General features: G+C 44.8%; 1 protein-coding gene across 4 annotated transcripts in view; it reads left to right on the forward strand.

Moving 5' to 3' along the window:
• MARCHF6 (membrane associated ring-CH-type finger 6) overlaps window positions 1–27,160 on the forward strand; it is a 1,325,445-nt gene that overhangs the window by 332,431 nt on the left and 965,854 nt on the right. For all 4 annotated transcript variants that reach the window (XM_040351967.1, XM_040351966.1, XM_040351964.1 and 1 more), the window contains exons 7-8: window positions 15,358–15,547; window positions 26,561–26,622. In XM_040351967.1, coding sequence (XP_040207901.1) covers window positions 15,358–15,547; window positions 26,561–26,622 — 252 coding nt within the window. The remainder of the gene's footprint in view (window positions 1–15,357; window positions 15,548–26,560; window positions 26,623–27,160) is intronic.

Here is a 27,160-nt window from a genome sequence, read left to right on the forward strand (position 1 = left end):
TGTTTCTGTTGCCAGGGTGCTATATGGGCCCAGGACAGTGGATCCTTCATAGGAACCCAGGGCCTGAAGGTCTAGACAGCCCCACGGAGATGGGGGAAGATTGGGCCTCTTGCTTGGCAAAGTCCTGCGGCATGGAGCAGGTAAGTGAGGGGAAACTTGCGGAACTTGGTTCTTAGCAGGTTTTTCTGGGGGGTCACAGGGGACATGCCTAAAGTTATGCGCTGCATCTGGCAAGTAAGTCACATATCTTAATGATAGGATGGCTCTATGTGTTGTTTCCCCATAAGAGGTGACCTCCCTGGTAGTATTGAAAAGCATTTGAGTGGCTGTGTGTGTGTGTTTAGAGAGCTGTGCTTACCTGCAAGCCTCCAGGCGATGCTGCATGGGTTCTTCCTCCTAGCCTGAAGACAGGCAAACGCTGGTCTCCTCGTGGGCTCCCTTCCCCCCCACCCCCCGTCGGCGGGCGCGCGCGCGTCCCCGTGTTATGAGCGCAGTTTTCGCGCCATTAGCTGAGGGGGGAAGGGCGGGTCAGTTGGTTTAAGGAAGGGGCGGCCCTTCCTTTTTCGTTCCATCAGCTCAGTTCATGCTGGAACTGAGGAGGAAGAGACCAGAGCGGCAGCACGGGGCGCCGAGGACACACAGTGGCCAGAAAAGATATTACAGTCTTCATAAGACTGTCTTAAGCCTAGAAATAGGCTGTTCTTTTCTATCTCAGCAGTTTTTTCTTTGGCAATACTACTAAGGGGGACAGAATGTCTTTTCTTTCTTGGGTTTGAAAAAAAAAAAAAAAAAAAAGAATCCATAAAGGGAGAGAAGGCAGTTTTCCCCCCAAACGGGTTTTTGGACAATAATTGTTTATAGTTCCAAACACCGATAAGTTAGCGGGCGTACCTCGGTATTGTACCATGGCATCCGGGTCAGAGGGTACAAGAGGTGGGGATTCCCCCAGAGAGTCTGAGGTCTCGGACAAAGTCATGCCGCTGCTTTCCCCAGAGGGAGCCTTGGGACCATCGGGATCTGGGGCTGGGACTGTCACGGGTCAGTCCAACCCTAGGGTGGTCACGGACGAGGTTTTGTCCACCTCTTTAAAGGAGATGGAAAAAAGAATGGAAAAAATGATAACCATGGCTCTGCGGGGCAGAAAACGGAATAATTCTCCGTCACCCGAGCAGGGACCCTCTGAGGAGGAGGTCCTTTCCGCAGGAGAATTGGAAGACCTCTTGGACGAAGACCAAGCAGGTTCGGGGATCGAGGATCCGGATACAGGGGAGTCTGGGGCAGTCTCCCAAAGGGAGAGCTTGTGGGTTCAAGCCTTAACGGACTTGGTCTATAGTGCTTTCAACTTGCCAGTACCAGATCTCCAAGTATCGACTGTTTCAGCTTTGGGCTCACTAAGGGCGCCTCAAAGCAACGCAGTTTTTCCGATCCATCCTCTGCTAGAGGAAGTTTTGTTCCAAGATTGGATCAAGCCAGATAGAATCTTTTTACCACCTAAAAAATTCTCTGCCTTGTATCCTATGGAAGATAAATTTTCCAAGAGATGGGCAACCCCTTCGGTGGACGCAGCCATCTCATGTGTTAACAAGTCTTTAACATGCCCTGTAGAAAACATACAGGTGTTCAAGGATCCGGTTGATAAACGCTTGGAAGCACTACTTAAAAACTCCTTCACTACTGCAGGGGCAGTAGTACAGCCAGCTGTGGCTGCGATTGGGGTTGCACAAGCATTATCGGATCAAACTAAGCAGATGCTTAAACTTATTCCTGCCCAGCAAGCAATAGAATTTTCGGATGTCCCTAGGGCCATACGCTTTACGGTAGATGCGATTAAGGATTCTATCCAGCAAGCGTCACGTTTATCGTTATCCCTTATCCATATGAGAAGACTCTTATGGTTAAAGAGCTGGGAGGCAGAGCCCCCATGCAAGAAGCTCCTGGTAGGGTTCCCCTTCCATGGAGGACGACTCTTCGGAGAAGACCTGGATAAATACATTCAGACCATTTCTAGCGGCAAAAGTACTCTTTTGCCAACTAAGAAGTAGTTTCAGGGGGCTGCGTTTAAACGACAACACTCCCATGGGCAGGGGCCCTCTAATGCCAAGCAGTATCGACGGCCTCCTGCGAAATCAAACTTCAACTTCAATAGCAGATCGCAGGGCCAGGCGGCCAGAGGCAAGAAGCAGTGGTTTCGCAAACCAGCAAAACCAGCCCCCAAGCCGACCTTATGAAGGGGCGCCCCCACCCACAAAGGTGGGGGGAAGGCTGCGTCTGTTTTCAGAGGTTTGGGAAGCCAGCATTCCCGACAAGTGGGTACGGTCTTCCGTGGCCACGGGCTACAAATTAGACTTCCTAAGGTTTCCTCCTCCTCATTTCCAGGAGTCAAGGATTCCAAACGATCCGGAGAAGGGAGCCGCATTAATGACGGCATTAAATCATCTACTCTCCCAGGAAGTAATAATAGAGGTACCAGCCCTAGAACAAGGGCTGGGTTTCTACTCCAACCTATTCATCGTCCCAAAGTCCAATGGAGATGTCAGGCCAATTTTGGACCTAAAAATGGTAAATGCATACCTAAAGGTCCTCTCATTTCGGATGGAATCCGTGCGGTCAGCAGCTGCCACACTCCAAAAGGACGACTTCATGGCTTCCATAGACATAAAGGATGCCTACCTTCATGTTCCAATTTATCAGCCACATCAAAGATATCTACGCTTTATGGTGGCTTCGCGTCATTTCCAGTTCGTGGCGCTTCCCTTTGGGTTGGCTACGGGCCCCCGGGTGTTCACGAAGGTCCTAGCCCCAATCCTAGCCCAGCTAAGGATCCAAGGGGTCACGATCCTAGCGTACCTGGACGACCTCCTAATCATAGATCACTCGTCTCCTGGCTTGGAACGAGCAGTGGCCCTCACGGTCCAATACCTCGAGAGGTTCGGCTGGGTCCTAAATCGAGAAAAATCAGCATTCCAGCCCACAAGGCAGTTGGAATATCTTGGCATGAGGTTAGACACAGAACAACAAAGTGTGTTTCTACCTCTGATGAAGGTCAAAGCCATCAGGGAATTGATCCTACTGGTTCTAAGCAAAAAGGAACCAACTATTCGCCTATGTATGCGATTACTAGGCAAAATGGTGGCCACATTCGAGGCGGTACCGTACGCCCAGAGCCACACTCGCATCCTGCAGGCAGCCATCCTGTCAGCATGGAGCAGGAGGCCACAGGCCTTGGATATCCCTTTGCCGCTCTCATCAAGAGTCCAACAAAGTCTGTGTTGGTGGTTAGACCCTCAGAATCTACTGAGGGGGAAGTCTTTCAGCCCAGTGGCTTGGAAGATAGTAACCACAGACGCCAGCCTGACGGGCTGGGGAGCATTTTTGGATGGTTGCACTCGCCAGGGTACTTGGGCAAAGCCAGAGAGGCAGTTGCCCATCAACATCTTGGAGCTCAGAGCTGCTCGACTAGCCCTCAGGGCTTGGACGTCCAAATTGCAGGGGTTCCCGGTGAGAATTCAATCAGACAATGCCACGGCCGTGGCATACATAAATCACCAAGGGGGAACCAAGAGTCAAGCCGCTCAGAGAGAGGTGAGCTTGATTCTCCTATGGGCAGAGGCTCATGTGCCCTGCATATCGGCAATATTCATTCCAGGAGTGGACAACCTTCAGGCGGACTTCTTAAGTCGCCAGACTCTGTTGCCGGGGGAATGGTCTCTACATCCACAAGTCTTTCAGACACTCTGCCAAAGATGGGGAGTGCCGGACGTGGATGTCATGGCATCGAGACTCAACAAGAAACTAGACAGGTTCATATCCCGCTCAAGGGATCCGATGGCCTGCGGAACCGATGCGCTGGTTTGCCCTTGGCATCAGTTCAGACTTCTTTATGCGTTTCCCCCGCTCCAGTTACTACCCCGCCTGCTGCGCAGGATCAGGGTGGAGCACATACCAGTCATCCTGGTAGCTCCAGCATGGCCCAGAAGGGCATGGTATTCACTAATCCTGAAGATGGTAGTGGGAGACCCTTGGACTCTTCCTCTACGGCCAGACCTGCTATCGCAAGGTCCGATCCTCCACCCTGCCTTACGGCATCTAAATTTGACGGCCTGGAGGCTGAATTCCTGATTCTCAGGGGTAGAGGTCTGTCTCAGAAAGTAATCTCTACCCTAATCAGAGCCAGACAACCGGTCTCTAGGGTGATTTATTACAGGGTCTGGAAGGCCTATGTAGGCTGGTGTGAGTCCAAGCGATGGCTTTCTCGCAAGTATACCATCGATAGAGTCTTAAGTTTTCTCCAGCTAGGAGTGGATAAAGGACTGGCATTAAGCACAATCAAGGGACAGATTTCAGCTTTGTCAGTGTGGTTTCAGCGGCCGCTGGCCACCCACTCGCTGGTTAAGACCTTCATTCAAGGGGTCTTACGTATTAATCCTCCAGTTAAATCCCCGATTTGTCCGTGGGATTTAAATCTTGTTCTGTCAAGTTTACAGAAACAACCTTTTGAGCCGTTGGCTGAAATTCCTTTGGTTTTACTGACAAGGAAGTTGGTATTTTTGGTCGCCATAGTTTCCGCCAGAAGAGTATCGGAACTGGCAGCCTTATCCTGTAAGGAACCATATCTTATTTTACATAAGGATAAGGTCGTTCTCCGCCCTCATCCTTCCTTCCTACCAAAGGTTATATCCAGTTTTCATCTAAACCAGGATTTGGTATTACCATCCTTCTTTCCTAAACCTACTTCCAGAAAGGAAGGGTTGTCGCATACCTTGGATATTGTCAGGGCCATGAAGGCCTATCTTAAAGCTACAGAGAAGATCCGGAAGACAGATGTGTTGTTCATCTTACCGGATGGGCCCAAGAAGGGGCAGGCAGCTGCAAAATCCACCATCTCAAGGTGGATTAAACAGTTAGACATTCAGGCCTACGGCTTGAAAGGGTTGCCTCCTCCGTTATCATTAAAGGCTCATTCTACTAGGGCCATGGGCGCATCCTGGGCAGCACACCACCAGATCTCTATGGTTTAAGTTTGCAAGGCGGCAACCTGGTCTTCTGTCCACACGTTTACAAAATTCTACCAGTTGGACGTAAGAAGGAATACTGATACAGCCTTTGGGCAGGCAGTGCTGCAGGCTGCAGTTTGAGACCCTCGGACTCCGGGGGCTCCCTTTTTGAGTTAAAAAATTTAAAATTATTTTTCTCAACTAAGTTGGATTTATTATGATTTGAGTATATCTCTAAATTAAATCCTTTTGTCTTGGAGATGTTCTCCCTCCCCTCATTGTGAGCATTGCTTTGGGACATCCCATATAGTAATGAATATGCCGCTCTGTGTCCCGTGATGTACGATAAAGAAAAAGGGATTTTTAATACAGCTTACCTGTAAAATCCTTTTCTTGGAGTACATCACGGGACACAGAGCTCCCACCCCTCTTTTTGGGGACCATTTTGGGAGGCATACTGCTTGCTACAAAACTGAGGTACTCCTCCTATGGGAGGGGGTTATATAGGGAGGGGCATTTCCTCTTTGAGATTGCCAGTGTCATCACCTGAAGGTACTCCATATAACCCATATAGTAATGAATATGCCGCTCTGTGTCCCGTGATGTACTCCAAGAAAAGGATTTTACAGGTAAGCTGTATTAAAAATCCCTTTTTTTGTAGCCAGCTTGTTTGAGGTATCTTTGCTCATTCTTCCTTACAAAAGTCTTCCAGTTCTTTGAGATTTCTGGGCTGTCTGTCACGCACTGCTCTTTTAAGGTCTATCCATAGATTTTCAATTATATTGAGGTCAGGAGATTGTGAAGGCCATGGCAAAACCTTCAGTTTACGCCTCTTGATGTAATCCCCCGTGGATTTTGAGGTGTGATCAGGATCACTATCCATTTGTAGAAGCCATCCTCTCTTTAACTTCAGCTTTTTCACAGATGGCATCAAGTTGCCATCCAAAATTTGCTGAAATTTTATTGAATCCATTTTTCCTTCTACTCGTGAAATGTTCCCTGTGCCACTGGCTGCAATACAACCCCAAATCATGATTGATCCACCCCCATGCTTAACAGTTGGGCAGAGGTTCTTTTCATTAAATTCTGTGCCCTTTTTTCTCCAAACGTACCTTTGCTCATTCCGGCCAAAAAGTTCTATTTTAACCTCATCGGTCCACAGAACTTGTTTACAAAATGCATCAGGCTGGTCTATATGTTCATTTGCAAAGATCAAACGCTGATTTTTGTGGTGAGGACGTAGAAGAGGTTTTCTTCTGATGACTCTTCCATGAAGACCATATTTGTACAAGTATCTCTTTATAGTGGAATAGTGTATCACAACTCCAGTGTCTGCCAGATCTTTCTGGAGGGATCGTGCAGTCAAACGTGGGTTTTGAATTGCTTTTCTCACAATCCTGCAAGCTGTTATGTCTGATATTTTTCTTGGTCTTCCAGATCTTGCTTTAACTTCCACTGTTCCTGATGACTGCCATTTCTTATTTACATTCCGAACAGAGGATATTGACATCTGAAAACGCTTTGCTATCTTTTTAAGCCTTCTCCAGCTTTGTGAGCGTCAACTATTTTCAGTTTCAGTTTTCTAGACAACTGCTTAAAGAACCCATGGTGCTGATTGTTGGGGCAAGGTCAGATGAATCTGGGCATTTAAAACCTTTGAGATTGACATCACCTGGTCTTCCCAGACGATGATTGAGAACAATCCATGACACTGGCAGGTCTCAGCTTTGCAAAGGGGGCAGTGCATGCTATAAATTCTGAAGGGTGCCCAAACTTTTTCAGACGCCATTTTATTCTGTAATTTTGAAAGTGTAAATAATGGAAATAAAATCTAACTTTTTTTGACTTATTATAAGAATGTCTAATCTGTAATTTGATGCCTTTTGGAGATTTTTCCGTTTTTCCTTGGCTTCGTTATGCACATTAATACACATTTTTACCTGGGGTGCCCAAACTTTCGATCCCCACTGTATGCTGCATGTATTTGTTTCAATGTTCTGCACAGCAGCAGGGAGTAACTTGAGATTGGGGACTGGATTGGAGAGTAGGATGATTTGTGCAGTTTCATACTAGGCCCTTGGTTACACATGAGTAATAATATACAGGAGGCTTTAGGAGGTTATTGGGCGCTAAAAATTCTAATAGTGTTGTTTTTATGCCGTTTATTATTTTTATAATATCTTTATATGATGGGGTCTACCTTTTAACTTGGTGTCTTGGTACATTCGAGGCTTGAACAATGGATTCCGTCTAGCCGTGATGTTCCAATATCTTAAACCACTTAGGCCTCATATAGTCTTCCCACAAGAGACACATTTGGATGGCAACAGGGTCCTGACTTTGCGACATTCCTGGATTCAGCGTGCTCTACATGCCACGTATTCCAGGGGGTTTGCTATCTTGATCAGCAAGGTCCCTGTTCCATCCAACAGGTGATTACAGATATGGGTGGTCGTTATGTAATTGTTGTTGCTGATATTTATATGTATAGAATGTTACTGTTCAACCTTTTATGTGCCTCCCCATTTAAGATACAGGTGGTGTATGACTTACTAACCAAATTGGCTACCTTTTATATATTTACCTCTCATTATTGCAGGCAATTTTAATGCCATATTAAGTGCTACCCTAGACTGTTCTAATACAACTAGAGCCGCATCTGTGGACCTAGTAGCTTGGGCAGAGACAATTTCCTTAACAGAGCTGTGTTGATGGAAGAATCCGAGCTTTTCACATTTATCTAAAACCCATAGATCCTCTTTGAGGATTGATCAAGCATTTTCCAATGCTCCCATGCTGCAACTAGTGAGGGGAGCCGATTATCTTCCAGGTGGCCTGTCAGATCATACACCGTTTGTCTGTACACGTTGGATGGAGGTTACATCCAGGTTGGTTTGAGTTGGAATCGGTGGCTTCTCAGGTAGCTCTGACTTTTTCCAGCTACTGGGAGGACAAACTCCACCTCGGCCTCTCAGCTTATTGTATGGGATGCATTCAAGGCCTGTATGCAACATCATATATTTGCTATTAAGCAAGCACATAAAGAATTTAACGTCAAGTCACAGAAACTTCAAGATAGGGAAAGAGCGTGTGTGCTGACCCATGCAGTTGAACAGTCAGATGTTACGTATATGGAATTGCTAGAAGCTTGTCGTCTTTTGGAGTTACTTTTATACTGAGCTGACTGACACTTCTTGGACAAAGAGCTGTATTTCTGTTTTGAGCAAGGAGATAAAAATGGGAACTTACTGGCTATTCTGGTGCCACAACGGAGTTCAGACTAATATTCCCTGTATTGCGAACTCACAGGGAACACTGCTCACTGATCCGAACGCCATCTTGGATACCTTTTTTGTGTAATATTACAGAGCGCTATATACACCTATACTCGGCTTATAATGAACAGGACCTGGCATTTTTACTTTCCTCCCTCAATATACCTGTTCTTTCTGAGGCGGACAAAGACATCTTAGAGTCTGAGATTACGGAGAAGGACATTGCTATTAGAGCTCCCCCCTCCAAAAAAAATATCTAGGTCTCGAGTTATGCAAAGAGTGGAATAGACTACATCTGGAAGCCCTTGTTCCGAGACTCGAGGCCCTGTTTCATTTCTGTCTAGAAAATAATATTCTCCCAGATTCTTTTTTGTAAGCTCAGGTAATTCTGTTGCCCAAACCGGGCATGGACCCTCTGAGTTGCTCTTCTTACAGGCCTATTGCTCTATTGAATCAAGATCTTAAGAGCTTGACGAAAATATTAGCCACTAGATTGTCAGGTTATCTACGCTGGTATACATTGACCAAAACCAGTTTTATTCCCCAGATGTCCACGGACACGAATCTTCACAGACTGTTTGCACATTTACAGATTAACCATGCTAACATTTGAGCAAGGGTGGTAGTGTCCCTTGATATGGCAAAAGCCTTGGACTCTGTAGACTGGCACTATATGTTCAAAACGCATGTGCCGTAAAACCGTGGGGAAATGTTTTGTATCTGGATTGGTGAAACAAGTGCAGCGCTAAAAAATGGTTATCATTAATGGTAAACACAAATAATGAATATACAAAGATGTATATAAACAAGTCCACGTGGGAGCCTGGAAAGCTCGCAATTCTGGGTGAATGATAAACACACTGTTGCATGAATGAATTCACAGTCCAACACCGCAGGGACAATTGAATGCAATCTCGTGAAGTATACAGTAGCCTGAAGGGATCATCACAAAACATCAAGTGGAAAGGCAAGTAAATAGGTACTCTTACCGAAAACAGTGGACTTCCCAAAATGAGAAAAAAAACACGTGCAAAGAAATAAAAGCAGTATGGGGTGCTGTAAAGTTTTAAAGCACCCCATACTGCTTTTATTTTTTTGCACGTGTTTTTTATGACTTTTTATATTCAAATGAAACCTGTCATGGTTTAGTTTGACCTGCACCATTTGGAGCACTTTTTATTTTTTCCCATTTTGTGTTCATCATTGCCCTATCCATTCATCGGGGCTTCCCATATGATCTGCATTGGAAGCTGCATCCATCCGGTTCCTGTGATTGGTGGTATTCGTCTCATCGGATTCATACAACCATCGCCGCCCAGAGGGGCTGTCTATGCAGAGATCCAGGTCCGCTGAGACCACTACGCCTTTTCAAACTTGCTGTTAATACTAACAGTGGAGTCCACGCCTCTCGGTAAGAGTACCTATTTACTTACCTTTCCAGTTGATGTTTTGTGATGATCCCTTCAGGCAACTGTATACTTCACAAGATTACATTCACTTGTCACTGCGGTGTTGGACTGTGAATTCATTCATGCAACAGTGTGTTTATCGTTCACCCAGCATTACAAGCTTTCCAGGCTCCCACGTGGACTTTATTTATATACATCTTTGTATATTCATTATTTGTGTTTACCATTAATGATCACCATTTATTAGCGCTGCACTTTTGTTTCACCATTGCCTTATACTTTGTGTTCTGGCAGCTTTTTCACGTAGTAATTTTTTCTAGGTTTAGCGCAGTTCCCCCCCCCCCCCTTCTTGTATCTGGATTGTCATGCTGTACAGTAGACCCAAGGCGACGATTAGGTAGGTATGGGGACACGTAGGGGTGTCCACTTTCCCCATCCCTATCACTCTTGCAATTGAACCCATAGCTATTGCTTTGCGAACAGTTGTGGTGGTAAAGGTTCTCAAGGTATATGTGAATGCACTGCCCTTATGAGTGAGTGAGTGAGTGAAAAATGTATATAGCGCTACACATGCGAACTGAATCGCCTCTGGGCGCTTGTTTGACCACTTCTCCCTTGGGCTCAGAAGAGGTGGGTTTTGATCTTTCTCCTAAAGGCCAAGTGGTTCTCCTCCAACCGAATGGAGGTTGGCAAAGTGTTCCAAAGTCGAGGGCCTTGGACAGCAAATCTTCTTTCTCCTTTGGACTTGTATCTGGTTTTGGGGATTTGGAGTAAATTTTGGTTGGAGGATCGCAGAGCGCGATTGGGGTTGTAGGCTTTTATTTTGTCGCATAGGTATTGGGGGGCATTACCCCAAATACATTTATGCATTAGACAGAGTGCTTTGAAAGAGATTCTGTCTTTCACTGGTAGCCAGTGAAGGCTTCTCAGTGATGGGGAGATTGATTCCCATGTTTTTTTTCCAGTCACCAGACGCGCAGCCGTGTTCTGAACGACCTGCAGGCGCGTGATTTGGTACTTTGGTAGTCCGAGATAGAGGGCATTTGCATAGTCCAGCCTGGAATTAACAATTGTTCCCACCACGACTGCTATGTCTTCTTTAGGAATAAATGGGATTAGTCTGCGTAATAGGCGTAGCAGATGGTGTGATCCGCTGACTACTGACCCTATTTGTGCATCCATTGTCATGTAGGTGTCAAAGAAGACCCCAAGACTTTTGACTTTGGTGCTAGGGGTGATGATTTTTCCTAGAATGGGCGGAGGTGTCCAGGTTGTTGCCAGTTGATTCTTCCGATTGGCGTGAAACAGGAGAAGTTCTGTTTTTGAGCCGTTGAGCTTAAGATAACTCTTTGTCATCCAGTTCTCTATCAAATAGAGACATTTCAGATTAGAAGCAGCCCCTCCTTAGTTGCGGAATGCCGGCCACCCACATACCGGAAGCAGTGCAGCTGCTTTATGGGGGCGCTAGACAAATTTGACTGTCAGCCCAGTCCGCCCTATAAGACTGGCGCTACACTAACAGTGTAGCGCAAGCCGGCGGGGACTCTTTCTGTGCTGTTCCCCTGCAAAGTGCTGCCCTAGGCCTGGGCCTTGTTGGCCTAGGCCAGGATACAGCGTTGCTTAAGACGCTGACGCTAAAAGCAGTCTTTCTAGTGGCCATCGCCACAGCAAAAAGGGTCTGTGAGATGGAGGCCTTATCAATCAGACCCCCCTTTTGTCAGATCTTTGCAGACCGCATAATTTTTAAAATGGACTTGGGATTCCTGCCAAAAGTCTTGAGATTCCATAGGGAACAAGAAATTGTGTTACCTTCATTTTGTCCGAACCCTTCTAAAGAGCAAGTAGTAAAGTTTCATAACTTAGACGTCAGGAGATACGTCTTGCATTATTTAGAGGTAACTAAGACACTAAGGAAGGCGGATTCCTTATTTATTTTACATTCTGGAGCTAGGAAAGGGCATAGAGCCACTAGACGCACCATAGCGAGATGGCTAAGAGAAGCCATTGAACAGGCTTACAAGTTAGGAGGCATACAGATTCCAGAAGGTATCAGAGCGCACTCCACAAGATCAATGGCAGCCTCACAGGCAGAAAGAGCTGGAGCAATGCCAGAGCAGATTTGTAAAGCGGCGACATGGTCCAGCTTTGCCACCTTCGTAAGACACTATAGGGTGGATCTTAGGTCAGCTACGGATCAGACCTTTGGACGCAAGGTCTTACAAGCTGTGGTCCCACCCTAGGGTAAGTGCTCGGTTATCCTCTCAGTTGGCTGTCCTGAAAGACGATTAGGGGGAAAACGAAGTTACTTACTGGTAACGTTCTTTCCCGGAGTCTTTCAGGACAGCCGGGTACCCACCCGAATGTGTATTAAAGATTTCCTTACAGGAAATGTGATATGGTTAACTATGTGTATCATATATTCTTGTGTCTCCCCAGCAACTGGAGGTGCTCTTAAAAGAACTGAGGACCAGCAGGGGAGGATGCAATTTATAGGAGGCTGGCGCGATGTTTCCTACACAGGGGAGGAGCCAAGGTCTCTTAGGTGGCTGTCCTGAAAGACTCCAGAAAAGAACGTTACCAGTAAGTAACTTCGTTTTTTTTTCTTTTTTTGGGAGTATCCCAAATCTTCTCTGGAGGTGGTACTTGAGATTTTGGGTACTTTTTTTATGGTCTACTAGTAAATTGTGAAAAATCTAATATGGCCATTGATGATGGGGCTCAGCTCTAGGCATCACAATTGGTCCCTATAGATTGGGTATCTTTAAGTACCTCAGGGTTTGTGTATCCCCTAGTGAGTGGGAGACTATCTGTCAGTCAACTTATCACCACTCCTCGCCAAAGTTAAGAATAAGCTGGATGCCTGGAAACATTTACCGCTTTCCTCAGCTTTAAATGGGGTGCAGTGATACCTAATTTCAGAGGGATGACTGGGTTGATATGTGGGACCACTTGTTCCGGCTCTCGTCGGCTCGTGATCGTTGTATCCAATTTAAAAATACTCTATAGAGTTTTATACCCCGGCGAGAATTGCAAGCATATATGGTACAGGAGATATGTTGGCGCTGCACCACTAGTCTGGCTGATTTTGACCATATATTTTGGCATTGCCAGCCGATAAGGGAGTTTTGGGCAGGTGTCACTAGGACCATTAAAGACATACTGTCATTACCCGTCCCCCTGACAGTCTCAGTATGTTTGCTATGGTTTGATGGAGGAGGTTGCACCACTCGGGGCTCAAAGGACCTTGATTTATCTTTCCTTGTTCTATGCTTGCAAGGCCATTTTGTTATGCTGGAGGAAGCCTGAGGCTCCCTCCTCTAGCTTACTGGGCATAGTCAATAAGGCATTGACGTTTTCATAAAGCCACGTACTTGAGTAGGGGCTTACCCGAAAATTTTTAAAATGTATGACAATGCTGTCTTTCGGACAATGAGACTTTGAATTAAAAGGTTTGAGGCATGTCTTAACTTATCTGCTTGTGGACTGATATGATCTGTTATGACCTTTACACTTGCTAGCCTATATTGGTATAAGGTCAATACTCTTGTAGATATTAGAAGTTTAACGATTGTTTTATTTGTTCCGAATGGTGATCTTGCACTTTATGGAACATTGCACTTTGTGGGGAAGGGGGTGTAAGATTTGTATAACCATTTTTTTTTTTTTTTTTTTTTTTTTTTACAAAAAAGAACTATAGGCAACACTTTTTTTATTTTGTAAAGAGCAAGCAAGGGTTATAACACCTGTCACTTTTTTTTGCCATCTGTGTCCCATCCTGGAGATTAACCTTCACTTCCTGCCCCATATCCAAACAGGAAATTAATGCAAAGTAAGGGAATCCCTTGGAGACCCAAGGTCACCAGAACTTGTGTCCCCATTGGAAGATTTCCCCTCTTATTGGGATTATTTATTTAGGATTTTCTTTTACTTTCAATGATAAACAGGGAAACGGAGAGCATGGTATGCAGACAGCAATACAAAACTGACAGATTCTAATCCCTCTCCGCTCTATCCAAAAAAAAATGTTTTAGTTTAAAGTGGTTAAGGCTCTATCTCATCCCCTCTGTCAGATAAAAAGCTGCATCCTAGTGCCTGTGCTTTATAACACAAACTATTTCTACCTGTTCTAACAGCATCTTCCAGTGATAAGATGACTCCAGGCCGTCTCCTCCCCCTGTATATCTCCAGTGGGTGGGGTCAATATTCCCCTGCTGACGAGAGGGGGAGAACAGAGAGCTTGGAGTTATGTGATTCCTAAAAGACGCTGTTAAAACAGGTAGAAATCATTATTTTATTTTATAAAGCACAGGCACTAGGACACAGCTTTTTATCTGACAGAGGGGATGATATACATACAGATTAGTCTTGAAGCAGTGGGGAGAGGAGCAAATTGGCTAAAGCGAGAGATGAAGTGGGGGGGGGGCAGAGGAGACACAGGGAAAGCTACAGATAGCAGCATATGATGGGCACATACTGACTCCCATGTCAGGGCTCTGCAGCCCTAAGTGCAATACTATACCTTTTTAGAAATGTGAAGTTTTAAACAGAGCACTAAATCTGTGATATTTTTTCTTCCTGCATGTATGCTGTGGGGATTGGAAATCTAATAATCCGTACGAGTAAGAGGCATTTGAAGTGGCAGCAGTTTGTCTTCATCCCCAGAGAGGGAGAAACATGTGGTGGGACCTTTTGGTAATGCAGGGGTCACGGCAGTGAAATGAGAGGCTAATCTACAAGGGTGGAGGATTCAAACTTTGCATTTCATGTCACATTGGTGATTGGAGTGGCTTCAAATTGGTTATCGTTTTATTTTCCTTCAATATTTTTGGATATACATTGGACTATTTTTTGTACAATTGTTTGCACTTTTATTGTTTCCTCCTTTAATATTTTTGGATATACTTGGGTTATATATTTTTTTTTGTACACATTTTTTGCACAATTGTTTGCACTTTTATTCAATGGTTTCTTTTTTTGTAAGTTGTGCTACATCCTTGTGTTGTATACAGTATCTTGGCTCACTAAGGTTTGAATCACTTATAAGTGTTGGCTAGCAACTTTTTTTAATTTAATTTCATTGACATAGTATTGGATTGCACAGATTGATTATTTACACACTGATTCAATTGTCAGTTACATTTTTTGACTATTGTAAGAACACCAACCAATATTATAGTTGGACAATGCCACAGTCATGACAAGCATCAGAAATGTTGCCACTCAAAACTAAACACATGACCATCCCTTCATCAGAACTAACAATTCTGTCCCTTTCCTCTCTCTCTCCACATCACAAGTGTGGAAAATTGGTGGGCGGGTCTAGTGGAATAGGCACTCCATCCATACAGGTATCCTGTACAGTTCTTCAAATGAAGTTTGAGTTGGATATCCTATTACGTCCTCGTCCCTTATTATGTTTTCTTGATATCAGCAGTATAAGGGACGGATGTGTTAAAGCATTTATTATATTGTAAGAAGACATGTTTTTTATACAAAAGCAAATTCTAAACTGAATGTACAGTGCAGAGTCTAGGTGTATTTTTTTTCTAGCTTTTTATGTGCAGTAAAAGTACCATTACAGAATGTTCCAAGATCTTTTAACAACATTTTAAATGGATATGATATATTGCCCAACTTTCAACTAAATTCTCCTTAATGACGCCACTTAATTCGCTTTAGGTGCAAGATGCTGGTAATGTAATTGCAAACAATATTGCTCTTGTCCAACTTGCCAACCCTCCAGTAGAACATGTGGTCCTTGGTGAAAATCCTGAGATACCAGGGGAACTGGCAGATGAGGATGAAGAAGATAATGAAGAAGATGAAGCAGTAATGGAGGATGCAGCTGATGGAAATAATGGGGCACAAGGTATTTACAAACTTGAAGTAAACTTGTAGCAGGATGCTTTTTAATACAGTTTGCATAGAATAATTGCAATATACAGTGTGTGTGTGTATATAGTATATAATTATATATATATATTCGAGGCTCCTCCCAGCAAGAGCTAACCCCCTCTGGGAAGCTCTCTCCCAAGGGGGTTACCGTGCGGGTGCGCTCCCGTGTGATACTCGGCAGCCATAGCCGCCAAGTGTATGACTCAGTGCGCCGCGTCATTGATTTGATTGACAGCAATGGGAGCCAATGGCTGCGCTGCTATCAATCTAACCAATGAAGAGCCCTTAAGCAGTTTGGAAAACGACACAGGAACAAACCCACAGAATTTCGGGGCTCAGGTAAGTAAAATGGGGGAGGAGGGGGGGGGGGTCAGAGAGTGGAAGGTGTTTTTTCACCTTAATGCATAGGATACATTTAAGGTGAAAAAACACAAAGTTTTACAAACATTTTAACTTGCTTTCCCTGGAGAATAGGTCATCTCTCATAAACTTTGCTTAAAGAAGACAATAGGTGGATGTTTCCCTAATTAACTTACAGGCTTCAAGAGACTCCACCTATCTAAAATAGGAAACACGAGTCTCAGATCGTATACAAATAACACTGACCTGCCTGTTTTTAGTTTTGTGTTTCGTCACCCTAGCCCAACTTTTATGGCAGTATCACTTCCGGGTTTAGTGCTGTCATTCACTGGCTGCTGTGGCCAGATACAAAGCTGATGGATCATGATCTGTACCTTAACTGGGAGTTTTTCACCTTTTTTAGCAATGTTAAAAGGTACCTAAATATATAGATTTGTCTGAATTTATTAATCATTATACTTTAAGCCACCTTATACCTGCAACATGTTTGACTTTAGCGACGCCACTCAAACTTTTTCAAAGGTCTTATGGATTCTATGAGAGAAGAGATGTCCTCCATCTTAGCCATTCAATTTATTCAGGATGTTGGAGGAGGAGAAACAGAACAGCTCTTCAAAGCAATTCACACAACATTGGTCATTTAGAAAGAGCATTATTTACTATAGATCTATGAAAAAATGTTCAGAGGGATGCATGGAATTATCACATTTTCAAGAAACTCTTGAAGGATTCGTTAATGCTTTTAGGAAATTTTCTTATCCCAATTGTTTAGTACAGAACTTGGGTGTCAATTCTTTCAGTGCCTGCGGTGACTTGTCACAGAAGGTATAATGCTTTCTGCACCTCAGTGCAAAGCATGAGTGCTGCTGTTGGGTTATCCCTCACTACATGTCAGATTATTGGTGCAATGGAAATGGGTATGCAGCTCTTGCCAGCTCAAATGTCGCTAATGGTTGAGTGTAAGCTGAAAAAAATCTTAATGGGAGCAGGCTAAAATCAGACATAAATATGCAAGCAAGTTCCCTCTATCTTCTCCAGAATCCATTTCTGATTCTTCCCTCTGAGCTCCTATGCTTTCCCTAGAAGAGATTTCTACATCTGTCTTAAGAGGATACCCAATCCACTAATGTCTTTTCCAAGCTATATATACTGGGATATTTTTTTTATAGCTTTTTTGGTGCAGTACTCGCTTGTCTTGCCCTGGAGGAGCCTGTGTTGACCAAACCAGCTTGGGTTCTTTAAACATTCTTTAACCACATGCCGACCGCGCTATAGTCAGAATACGTCTACTGCCTGGGGCGCGCGCCTGGAAATATCCATGACCGCTGGGTCTAGAAGACCTGGCGCATCACAAATCGCGGTAAATTGTCGCTGATAACGTCAGTTTACCATGTGATCGCTCTGTCAAATGCCGGAGCCATCACTTGTAAACAAACCGGCGTCATGTGATGATGTTGGTTCCTCTCTCCCCTCTCTGTACCGATCGGTACAGTGTGAGAGGAGAGGGGAAGAGAGCAGATGGCAGCAGCGCTGTATCTGTGACAATTGCAGTCACAGATCCAGCCATACTCTGCCTCTGTATGTGGCCAGGCTGTGGACGTCTCACACATGTGGTATCGCCATACTCCAGGAGGAGTAGGACAATCTATTTTGGGGTGTCATTTTTGGTATGTACATGCCATGTGCTAGAAATTTTGTATAAACTTTTTTGTAAAAAAAAAAAAAAAAAATGTGTTTTAACCACTTCCCGGCTGTCATATGACGTCCTCGACTTTGAGTGGGGATATCTGAATAATGGGTGCAGCTACAGACATCATTCAGATAGCTTTTTCAGCCAGCGATTCCCTACACCATAAGAATGATAATTGCAGCTGTTCTGCCACTTAATCATTTTTACGGGAGGCAAGAGGGGAGGTTCCCCCCCCCGCCACCCTTCCGATGCTTCTACCGACTCACCGCTACGATCGAAGCCAGGGTTTTTTTTTTTTTTTTTTAGGCTTCCCAGCCTAGAAGTGAGATGTAAGGTCTTATTGACCCCACATCTCACTGTAAAGAGGACCTGTCATGCTATATTCCTATTACAAGGGATGTTTACATTCCTTGTAATATAAAATAAAAGTGATCAAAAAATATTTTTGGGGAAAAAAATGTCAAACTAATATAAAGTAAAATGAAAAATAAAAAAGGAAAGTGCCCCTGTCCCCGTGTGCTCGCATGCAGAACGCATACGTAATTCCCGACGACATATGAAATCGGTGTTCAAACTACACATGTGAGTTATCAATGTGAACGTTAGAGCGAGAGCAATAATTTTGGCCCCTGACCTCCTCTGTAACTGAAAACATGTAACCAATAAAAAAAATTAAAGCGTCGCCTATGGGGATTTTTAAGTAGCAATGTTTTCAGTACCACTTTGTCAGGGAAGAACCCTAAATAGGGTTCCGTAGCCATAAGTGCTTGAATCTCCGACACCCTTTTAGCTGAAGTGATAGCAATAAGGAAAGTCAGCTTTAGAGTTAGGTTCCATAGTGAGACTACATTGAACGGAAAAAAGGGTGGATTTGACAAGGCCTCTAGTACTACACTACTGCAAGATCCCATGTTGGAAAGGCTGGCTTCCTAGGTGGTCTGATCTTCATGCAGGCCTTCAGAAATTGAGTGACCAGAGGATGAAGAGCCCATCTAGTACCCGTCTTGGCGGAAAGGGCGGATACTTGAACCTTCAGGGTACCCAAGCTTAGGCCTTTGTTAAGCCCTGACTGAAGAAATTCAAGAATTTGAGATGGTTCTGGTGAGATAGGATTCCAATCTCTTTGCTGTGCCATCGACACAAACCTCTCCCAGATTCTAGTATAGGTGGCATTAGTGGAGCTCTTTCTAGCTTGCATTAGGGTCGAAATTTCTTCTTTGGAGCATCCTTGTTCCCTTAACCTAACTTCTCTCAACTTCCAAGCTGCCAGATGCAGCTTCTCTGGGGCTGGATGGAAGAATTGCCCTTGATATAGGAGATCCCTGGTATATGAAAGATGAATTGGAGGCTGCGTGCTGAGTTGTAGCAGGGTCGTAAACCATGGCCTCCTCAGCCAGAACGGCATAACTGCTATAACCATGGCTGAGGACTTCCGCAGTCGGGACAGGAATCTCACGATCAGAGCAGTTGGAGGGAAAATGTACCCCAGTTCAAAGTTCCATGGGTAGACTAGGCAGTCTGTTCCTTCGGCTGATGGAAAGTGGGCTCTGGACAGGAACCTCAGACACTGGGAGTTTTTTGGCGTGGCCGCTAGGTCGATTTCTGGTACTCCCCAAGTTTTCGTAAGAATAGAGAATACCTGTTGGTTCAGGGACCACTCGTTGTTGGAAAGTGTCTCTCGACTTAGGTAGTCGGCCAACAGATTCTGTGCTGCCGGGACATACACTGCCCTCAGATCTAACAGGTGCACTTGTGCCCATTCTAGTATGGGGCGAACTTCCTCCAGAAGCGTCCGACTCCTGGTGCCTCCCTGTCTCTGGATATATGACACCGCTCCTTTGTTGTCCATCCTGATAAGGACATTCTTCCCCTCTAGAAGAGGCGCAAAGGTCCTGAGAGCCTGAAAGGCTGCCTGAGGTCCAAAATATGACACTATGCCCTGGGCTCGGAAGTGCCACTGGCCTTGGGCTACTTGGTCCAGGTAATGTGCTCCCCCATCCCCTCTGGCTGGCGTCCGATGTTACTACTTCTGAACTTGGGGGAACTATTGGTCTGAACTTCCTGAGGTAGGACGAGTGTGTCCACCACCATACTGATTGCTTTACCCAACTTGAGATGTGAATGGTCTGGAGCATTGACGTTCCATTCCACTGCCTGAGAAAGGAGTTTTATAAAACTTGCATGTGCCACTGGGACCACTGTACCATGGGTATGATCGCAGACATGGACCCCAGGATACTGAGGCAGGCTCTGGCCGGTAGGCGTCTGGATGATAATAGATTCTGCATCCTGCCAGGAGCAGGATGTTGTCTAAATAATGATGCACTCGCAACCCCTTCTTCCTGAGATGTGCGATCAGGGGTAAAAACTTTGGTGAATGTTCTGGGTGCTGAGGAGATGCTGAATGGGAGACATCGTAATTGGAAATTACACTGATTGAGAACCAAAAGAACTTTTGGAAGGCGGGATGAATCGGGACGTGAAGGTGTAAGCGTCCGATAAATCTACCGATAACATCCACGTTCACCACCAACAAAATGGACTGAAGGCTTTCCATTTTGAAGGCCTTTATTTTGATCTTGTTGAGCCTTTTTAGGTCCAGGACTGGACGTAGGTCCCCTGTTTTTTTTTTTTCCGTACCAAAAATAAATATTGTAGAAGTAACCTTCTTTTGTCTGGGGAACATGGTACTTTGGTAGTCTGGAATGTGTTCTCCGGCAATGTGCCCATGAATTTCCATTTGTGACCGGTCTTGATAGTGGATAGTGTCCATGGATCTGATATGTGACTTGCCCATAATTGATCGAATCTCTTGAGCCTGGCGCCCACCTGAGCTGGGTGGGCGGGCAAACCCTCAAAAGGACTTCTGCTGTTCCCCAGCTGTGATAGCCTTGGCCTTCTGTACCCTTGTGAAGGAGGGTCGAGTATTCCTCCAGTCCCTCCTGAATTCCCTGCCGGGATGGTAGGATCTAACATCTCTGTACTTGTCAGGGAGATTACGCCTGAAAGCGGGACCTTTCTGGGACTTGGGTTTCCTATCGGAGGGGATCAGCCCCGATTTTCCTCCGGTAACTTTGGAGATGGCTGTGTCCAGCTTTGCACCAAATAAATTTGAGCAGTCATATGGAATGCTGCACCAGTTTGATTTTGATTCTACATCCGCTATCCAGGGTTTCAGCCATAAGGCTCTTCTTGCCATAACTGAGGCTAGCATTGCCCTTGCTAAAGATCGGATAATGTCGACTGAGGCTCCTGCCATTAAGTCGCCTGCCAACTTAATTTCCTGCAGGGAGGAAATAATTTTCTCCTGTTCGGCTCCTTCTAGAATGGACTTCTCAACGTTGGCTGCCCATGCAGAGATGGCTTTAGCTACTGCAGCTGTGGTGATAGCCGGCCTACAAGCGCCTCCTGCCGTGGAGTAAGCTTTCTTCAGTTCTAGATCAATTTTACGATCAAGTACGTCCTTGAAGGTAACTGCATCTTCAATCGGCAGGGTAACGTGTCTAGCGAGTTGCATTAAAGATGAATCGATCGTAGGTGCATTGATCAAATAATTGATTTTTGACTCATTTAAGGGGTACAATTTTGCAAACTTGTTGCTTAGACTAGGCCGCTTATCCGACCTCTCCCACTCATCCTTTGAGATCTTCCAGCTCTTCGATGAAGGGAAACGATTCAGGATCCCTTTTTATTTCTGAACCTTCTGAGGTTCTGCCTTATCCTCCTCCCAGCCGATCGCTTCTTTGACTGAGCGGGCAAATTGTTCGACTAAACAGAAGAGGAAGCCTGACACCAGCTCACGATCCTCATTCTCAGAGGGTTTCTGAAGCCTGGGCGTAACGGCCGGGTGCTGGGGTAGGATCGTGCACTAGAGGAGCCAGAGTTCCCAAAATTGACACGTGGGGATTCTCTTAAGAGCTCTGTAGCTACTCTGGCATTCAATTCTTTCTCTTTGGTTGCTTCGTTGAAGCAAGAGTGACAAGCCAATTTTCCTGGCAAGGCTGGAGCCCCGCATACCCAGCAAACGTTTGCCGCGGGGTGGGTATGATGGCTCCGTTCACGGTGGGATGAAGGTGATCGTCTGTGGTGGGACCGACTATGACAGGAGCGGCTGTGACCCGTGGGGCTATATCTTGAGCGATGATAGCGTGAGGGTGACCTTGAGCGACTTCTGCGTGACCTTCTACCGGAAGCATGGCTTGATCTCCCTCTGTGCCGCGAGCTTGCGTCTCTTGACCTGATAGGGCTACCAAAAATGTAGCGTTAGTGGTCAGGCTCTTTTTTGTCTCTTCTCTACTTAACACCTTCTGGACGGCCTCTTACCTAGTTTGCTAATGGTGGTCTGCGAGGGCAGTGGCCTCCATGAGGAGATGGCAGAGAGACCGCCTGGAAAAAAAATGGGAAAAGGAGAGGGAAAGCAAGACTGTTAAAATATGCCCCCACATGTGTTTTATCTATTTATTTATTTATTAAAAAAAAAAAAATTGGAATTTATTTAATTATATATATTTTCCCCTTATTAAATATTACATTTTTTAGGCTGTCAATAAAGCCTAGCCAGCTGGGCTGAGACATCTGTGGTACAAACCTTCTGAAATCTTCACTCTGGCTAATGCAGAGCGGCAGCTTGTAGCACACAGCAATAGGACTGTGCTTTTAAATTCGGCGCCGACATCGCGGCGAAAATGACACAATCTCGCATGCGCGGAAGCGTCCCGCTCACCCGGCGCCATCTTGGAAGTGGGGAGAGGGGACAGGCGGCGTCATCATTGTGCTGAGCACATGCGCAGATCGGCGTGGAGGACACGGCGGTGACCCAGAGAGTATGGGGGTGCCAGAGGAACCACAGGGCTCAGCGAGAGCTGATACCAACAAAAAAGGTACCAAATATGAATAAAACCCTGGATGACAAATGTGATTGTTAACAATACATTCATGGCAGCGCATACTGGAGAGGAAAAAGAGAAAGACAGTGGGGGCCACTGCGGGAATTGAAGCTTATTTTAAAGCTTGCTACAAATGTGCCAGTATATTTCCATGTGCCCCTGAGACCACCAGAACAGGGTTCCCTCCGTAAAAGCTACTTTAGCGACTGTACAGGAGGGACTTCCAAACAGGAGAGGCTTGAACCTGCTGGGGCGATGTGTGGTAAGAGGCATTACTTGCGTGTCCGTCCAATCCGTCAGGTGAGGATAAAAAAAGAGAATGGTGTGGGGCGTCTCCCCTTCAAATTTATAGCTAACCAATCCTGTCAGTGTATGCTGCCATGAATGCATCAGGAAATGACAAATTTTCGAAATTTTATAACGGAAATTGGAAAAAATAATTTTTTTTTTTTTTTTCACAGAATTTTCAGTCTTCTTTTTTTTTTTTTTTTTTTATAGCGCAAAAAAAAGCTCTATTTGTGTGGAAAAAAAGGACAAATTTCATATGGGTACAGTGTTGTATGACTGAGTAATTGTCATTCAAATTGTGAGAGCACTGAAAGCTGAAAATGTATATGGTTAGGAAGGGGATTTAAGTGCCCAGTGGTAAAGTGGTTAAAAATGCTGAAAATGTTCTGAGTGAAAGGACAAAAGTACAAATCTTTTTGCTACTTAAACCAGGGTTTGACAAATTTGCTTGGAATCTAGGAGCCAGCTAAAAAAGTTAGGAGCCAGAGAACGCACCCCGTCCCGACGAGCTTGCACGCAGAAGCAAACGCATACATGAGCAGCGCCCGCATATGTAAACTGTGTTCAAACCACACATGTGAGATATTGCCGCGATTGGTAGAGCGAGAGCAATAATTCTAGCCCTAGACCTCCTCTGTAACTCAAAACATGCAACCTGTAGATTTTTTTTAAATGTCGCCTAGTAAGATTTTAAAGGGTAAAAGTTTGTCGGCATTCCACGAGCGGACGCAATTTTGAAGCGTGACATGTTGGGTATGATTTTACTCGGCGTAACATTATCTTTCATAATATAAAAAAAAATGGGGATAACTTTACTTTCTAATTATAAAAAGTGTAATTTTTTCCCAGACTGCTGCGCAAATACGGCATGACAAAGTATTGCAACCATCGCCATTTTATTCTCTAGGGTGTTAGGATAAAAAATATATATAATGTTTGGGGGTTCTAATTAGAGGGAAGAAGATGGCAGTGAAAATAGTGAAAAATGACATTAGAATTGCTGTGTTTAACTTGTAATGCTTAACTTGTAATACCAATGGCCACCACCACATGGCGCCAGCTCACATATGGTGGTAATAACTTGTAATACCAACGGCTCACCACCAGATGGCGCCAGCTCCTAAAAAATAAATAAAAAAAAAAATTTTTTTGCCCACCTTCCAAGCCAAGTCGCCAGGACACTATTTCTAGTCGCCATGTCGACCTGGCGCCTGGGATTTGTCGAGACCTGAGTTAAACTAACCCTATATATGCATTTTGCTTGTCTGTTAAGCTCTTTGAGTTGAGTCCAGCTTTATGTGCTCCTCCAGCATTTAGGCAATAGCGTGAAAATGCATATCTTGAATATTCCATTAAAAAAAAAATGGTTACAACAAGTAGGAATGTGTTCAAGCATTGGTATTGTCTTCTTTTTTGCCATTAGGGATGAGGCGAACACCCCCCCCCCCCCCCCCGTTCGGTTCGCACCAGAACCTGCAAACAGACCAAAAGTTTGTGTGAACTTTAGAATGCCGTTAAAGTCTGAGACTTGAATGTTTGAAATCTAAAGTGCTAATTTTAAAGGCTAATATGCAAGTGATTATCCTAACAAATGTTTGGGGACCCTAGTCCTGCCCCAGGGGACATGTATCAATGCAAAAAAAAAAAAATTAAAAACTGCAGTTTTTCGGGAGCAATGATTTTAATGATGCTTAAAGTGAAACAATAAAAGTGAAATATTCCTTTAAATTTCGTACCGGGGGGGGGGGGGGGGGGGGTTTGGTGTATAGTATGCCTGTGAAGTAGCGCTTGTTTCCTGTGCTTGGAACTGTCCCTGCACAAAATGTCATTTCTGAAGGAAAAAAGTAATTTAAAACCACTCGCGGCTCCCGGCAATACAGAGAAAAGTCATTCATAAAAATAAATGCGTGGGGGTCCCCCCGAATTCAATTGCCTGGCATGGATATTAAGGGGAACCCCCGCGTCAAATAAAAAAAAAAATATGTGGGGTTTCCCCAAATATCCATTCCAGACCCTTCAGGTCTGGTATGGATTTTAAGGGGAACTCCACCCCAAATTTTTAAAGATAATGGCGTGGAGTTCCCCCCAAAAATCCACACTAGACCCTTTATCTGAGCACGCAACTTGGCAGGCCACAGGAAAAAGGGGGGGAGAGAGTGCCCCCCCCCCCTGAACCATACCAGGCATCATGCCCTCAACATTGGGAGGATGCTTTGTGGGTCTGTAACCCCTTAAAGCACCATGTCCCCATGTTGATGGGGACAAGGGCCTTATCCCCACAACCCTTGCCCGGTGGTTGTGGTGGTCTACGGGCGGGGGGCTTATCGGATTCTGGAAGACCCCTTTAACAAAGGTGACCCCCAGATCCCGGCCCCCCTATGTGAATGCAAGGAGGGTTCTAAGCACGGGAAACCAGCACAGCTTTACAGGTATACTATACACCCCCCCAAGGAATGAAATCTAAAGGGATATTTCACTTTTATTGTTTCACTTTAAGCATTAAAATCACTGCTCCTGAAAAAAACAGGTGTGTTTTTTTTTTGCATCGATACATGTCCCCTGGGACAGGACCCAGGTCCCCAAACACTTTTTATGACAATAACTTACATATAAGCCTTTATAATTGGCACTTTAGATTTCTACCATATACTTTTACATGGTGTTCCGCGGCTTTTCGAATTTGTCGCGAACACCCCAAATTGTTCGCTGTTCGCGGAACAGGCAATGTTCGAGTTGAACATGAGTTCGACTCGAACTCGAAGCTCATCCCTGTTTACCATGACTGGGCTGGTCACTAAATGGCATCTTTAACCACGTAAGACCCGGACTTTTAGGTAGCTAAAGGACCCGGCCAGGTTTTGCGATTCTGCACTGCGTCGCTTTAACAGACAATTGCGCGGTTGTACGACGTGGCTCCCAAACAAAATTGTAGTATACCTGTAAAGCTGTGCTTGTTTCCCGTGCTTTTTCCCCCCCACAAATAGAGCTTTCTTTTGGTGGTATTTGATCACCTCTGCGGTTATTATTTTTTGCGCTATAAATAAAAATAGAGCGACAATTTTGAAAAAAAATCTATTTTTTACTTTTTGCTATAATAAATATCCCCCAAAAACATATAAAACGTTTTTTTCCTCAGTTTAGGCCGATACGTATTCTTCTATCTATTTTTGGTAAAAAAAATCGCAATAAGCGTTTATCGGTTGATTTTTTACGTGACTGCGACATTATGGCGGACACTTTGGACAATTTTTACACATTTTTGGGACCATTGTAATTTTCACAGCAAAAAATGCATTTAAAATGCATTGTTTACTGTGAAAATGACAATTGCAGTTTGGGAGTTAACCACAAGGGGGCGCTGAAGGGGTTATGTATGACCTAATATGTGTTTCTAACTGTAGGGGTGTGTGGCTGTAGGCGTGACGTCATCGATTGTGTATCCCTATAAAAGGGATCACACGATCGATGACGGAGCCACAGTGAAGAACGGGGAAGCTGTGTTTACACACAGCACTACACCGTTCTTCAGCTCCGGGGACCGATCGTGGGACTCCAGCGGCGATCGGGTCCCGGAGCTTCGGACCGGGTGGCAGGCGCGCGCCCGCAATCCACGGCTGGACACTAGCACAGCACATACCTGGTACGTGCATGTGCCATTCTGCAGACATAAATGAGCAAGAGACGGTCCTTAAATGGTTAATGTCTTCTTTCCCACAGAGTTTGAAGCTAGCCTTTTTAATTTTTTTACATTTTTTTTTTGCAGATGACATGAATTGGAATGCTTTAGAATGGGATCGAGCAGCAGAAGAACTCACATGGGAAAGGGTAAGCTTAATAGGTCTTTGTATAATACCTCTTCATAAGCAGCACTCGCTCACAACCCACAACAGGTCACCAGTAGAGGAGGTAAAGGTAATCATTCCAGTGGGGATATCTGTACCAGTGAGAATTGTCTTAAAGGGGTTGTAAAGGTAATTTTTTGTTTCCCTAAATAGCTTCCTTTACCCTAGTTCAGTCCTCCTTCACTTACCTCATCCTTCGATTTTGCTTTTAAATGTCCTTATTTCTTCTGAGAAATCCTCACTTCCTGTTCTTCTGTCTGTAACTACACACAGTAAGGCAAGGCCTTCTCCCTGGTGTGGAGAAAGCCTCTTGAGGGGGCGAAAAGGCAAGTCAGGACACTCTCTACTTTGCAGATAGAGAAAGGAGCTGTGTGTTAGTGGGAGTCCTTACACTCCTACTCGCCCCCTCCCCCCTCAAGAGGCTCTCCCCACACCAGGGAGAAAGCCTTTCATTACTGTGTGTAGTTAGACAGAAGTACAGGAAGTGAGGAATTCTCAGAAGAAATAAGGACATTTAAAAG

This window comes from Rana temporaria, chromosome 5 (genome assembly GCF_905171775.1).
Source record: "Rana temporaria chromosome 5, aRanTem1.1, whole genome shotgun sequence".
NCBI lineage: Eukaryota > Metazoa > Chordata > Amphibia > Anura > Ranidae > Rana > Rana temporaria.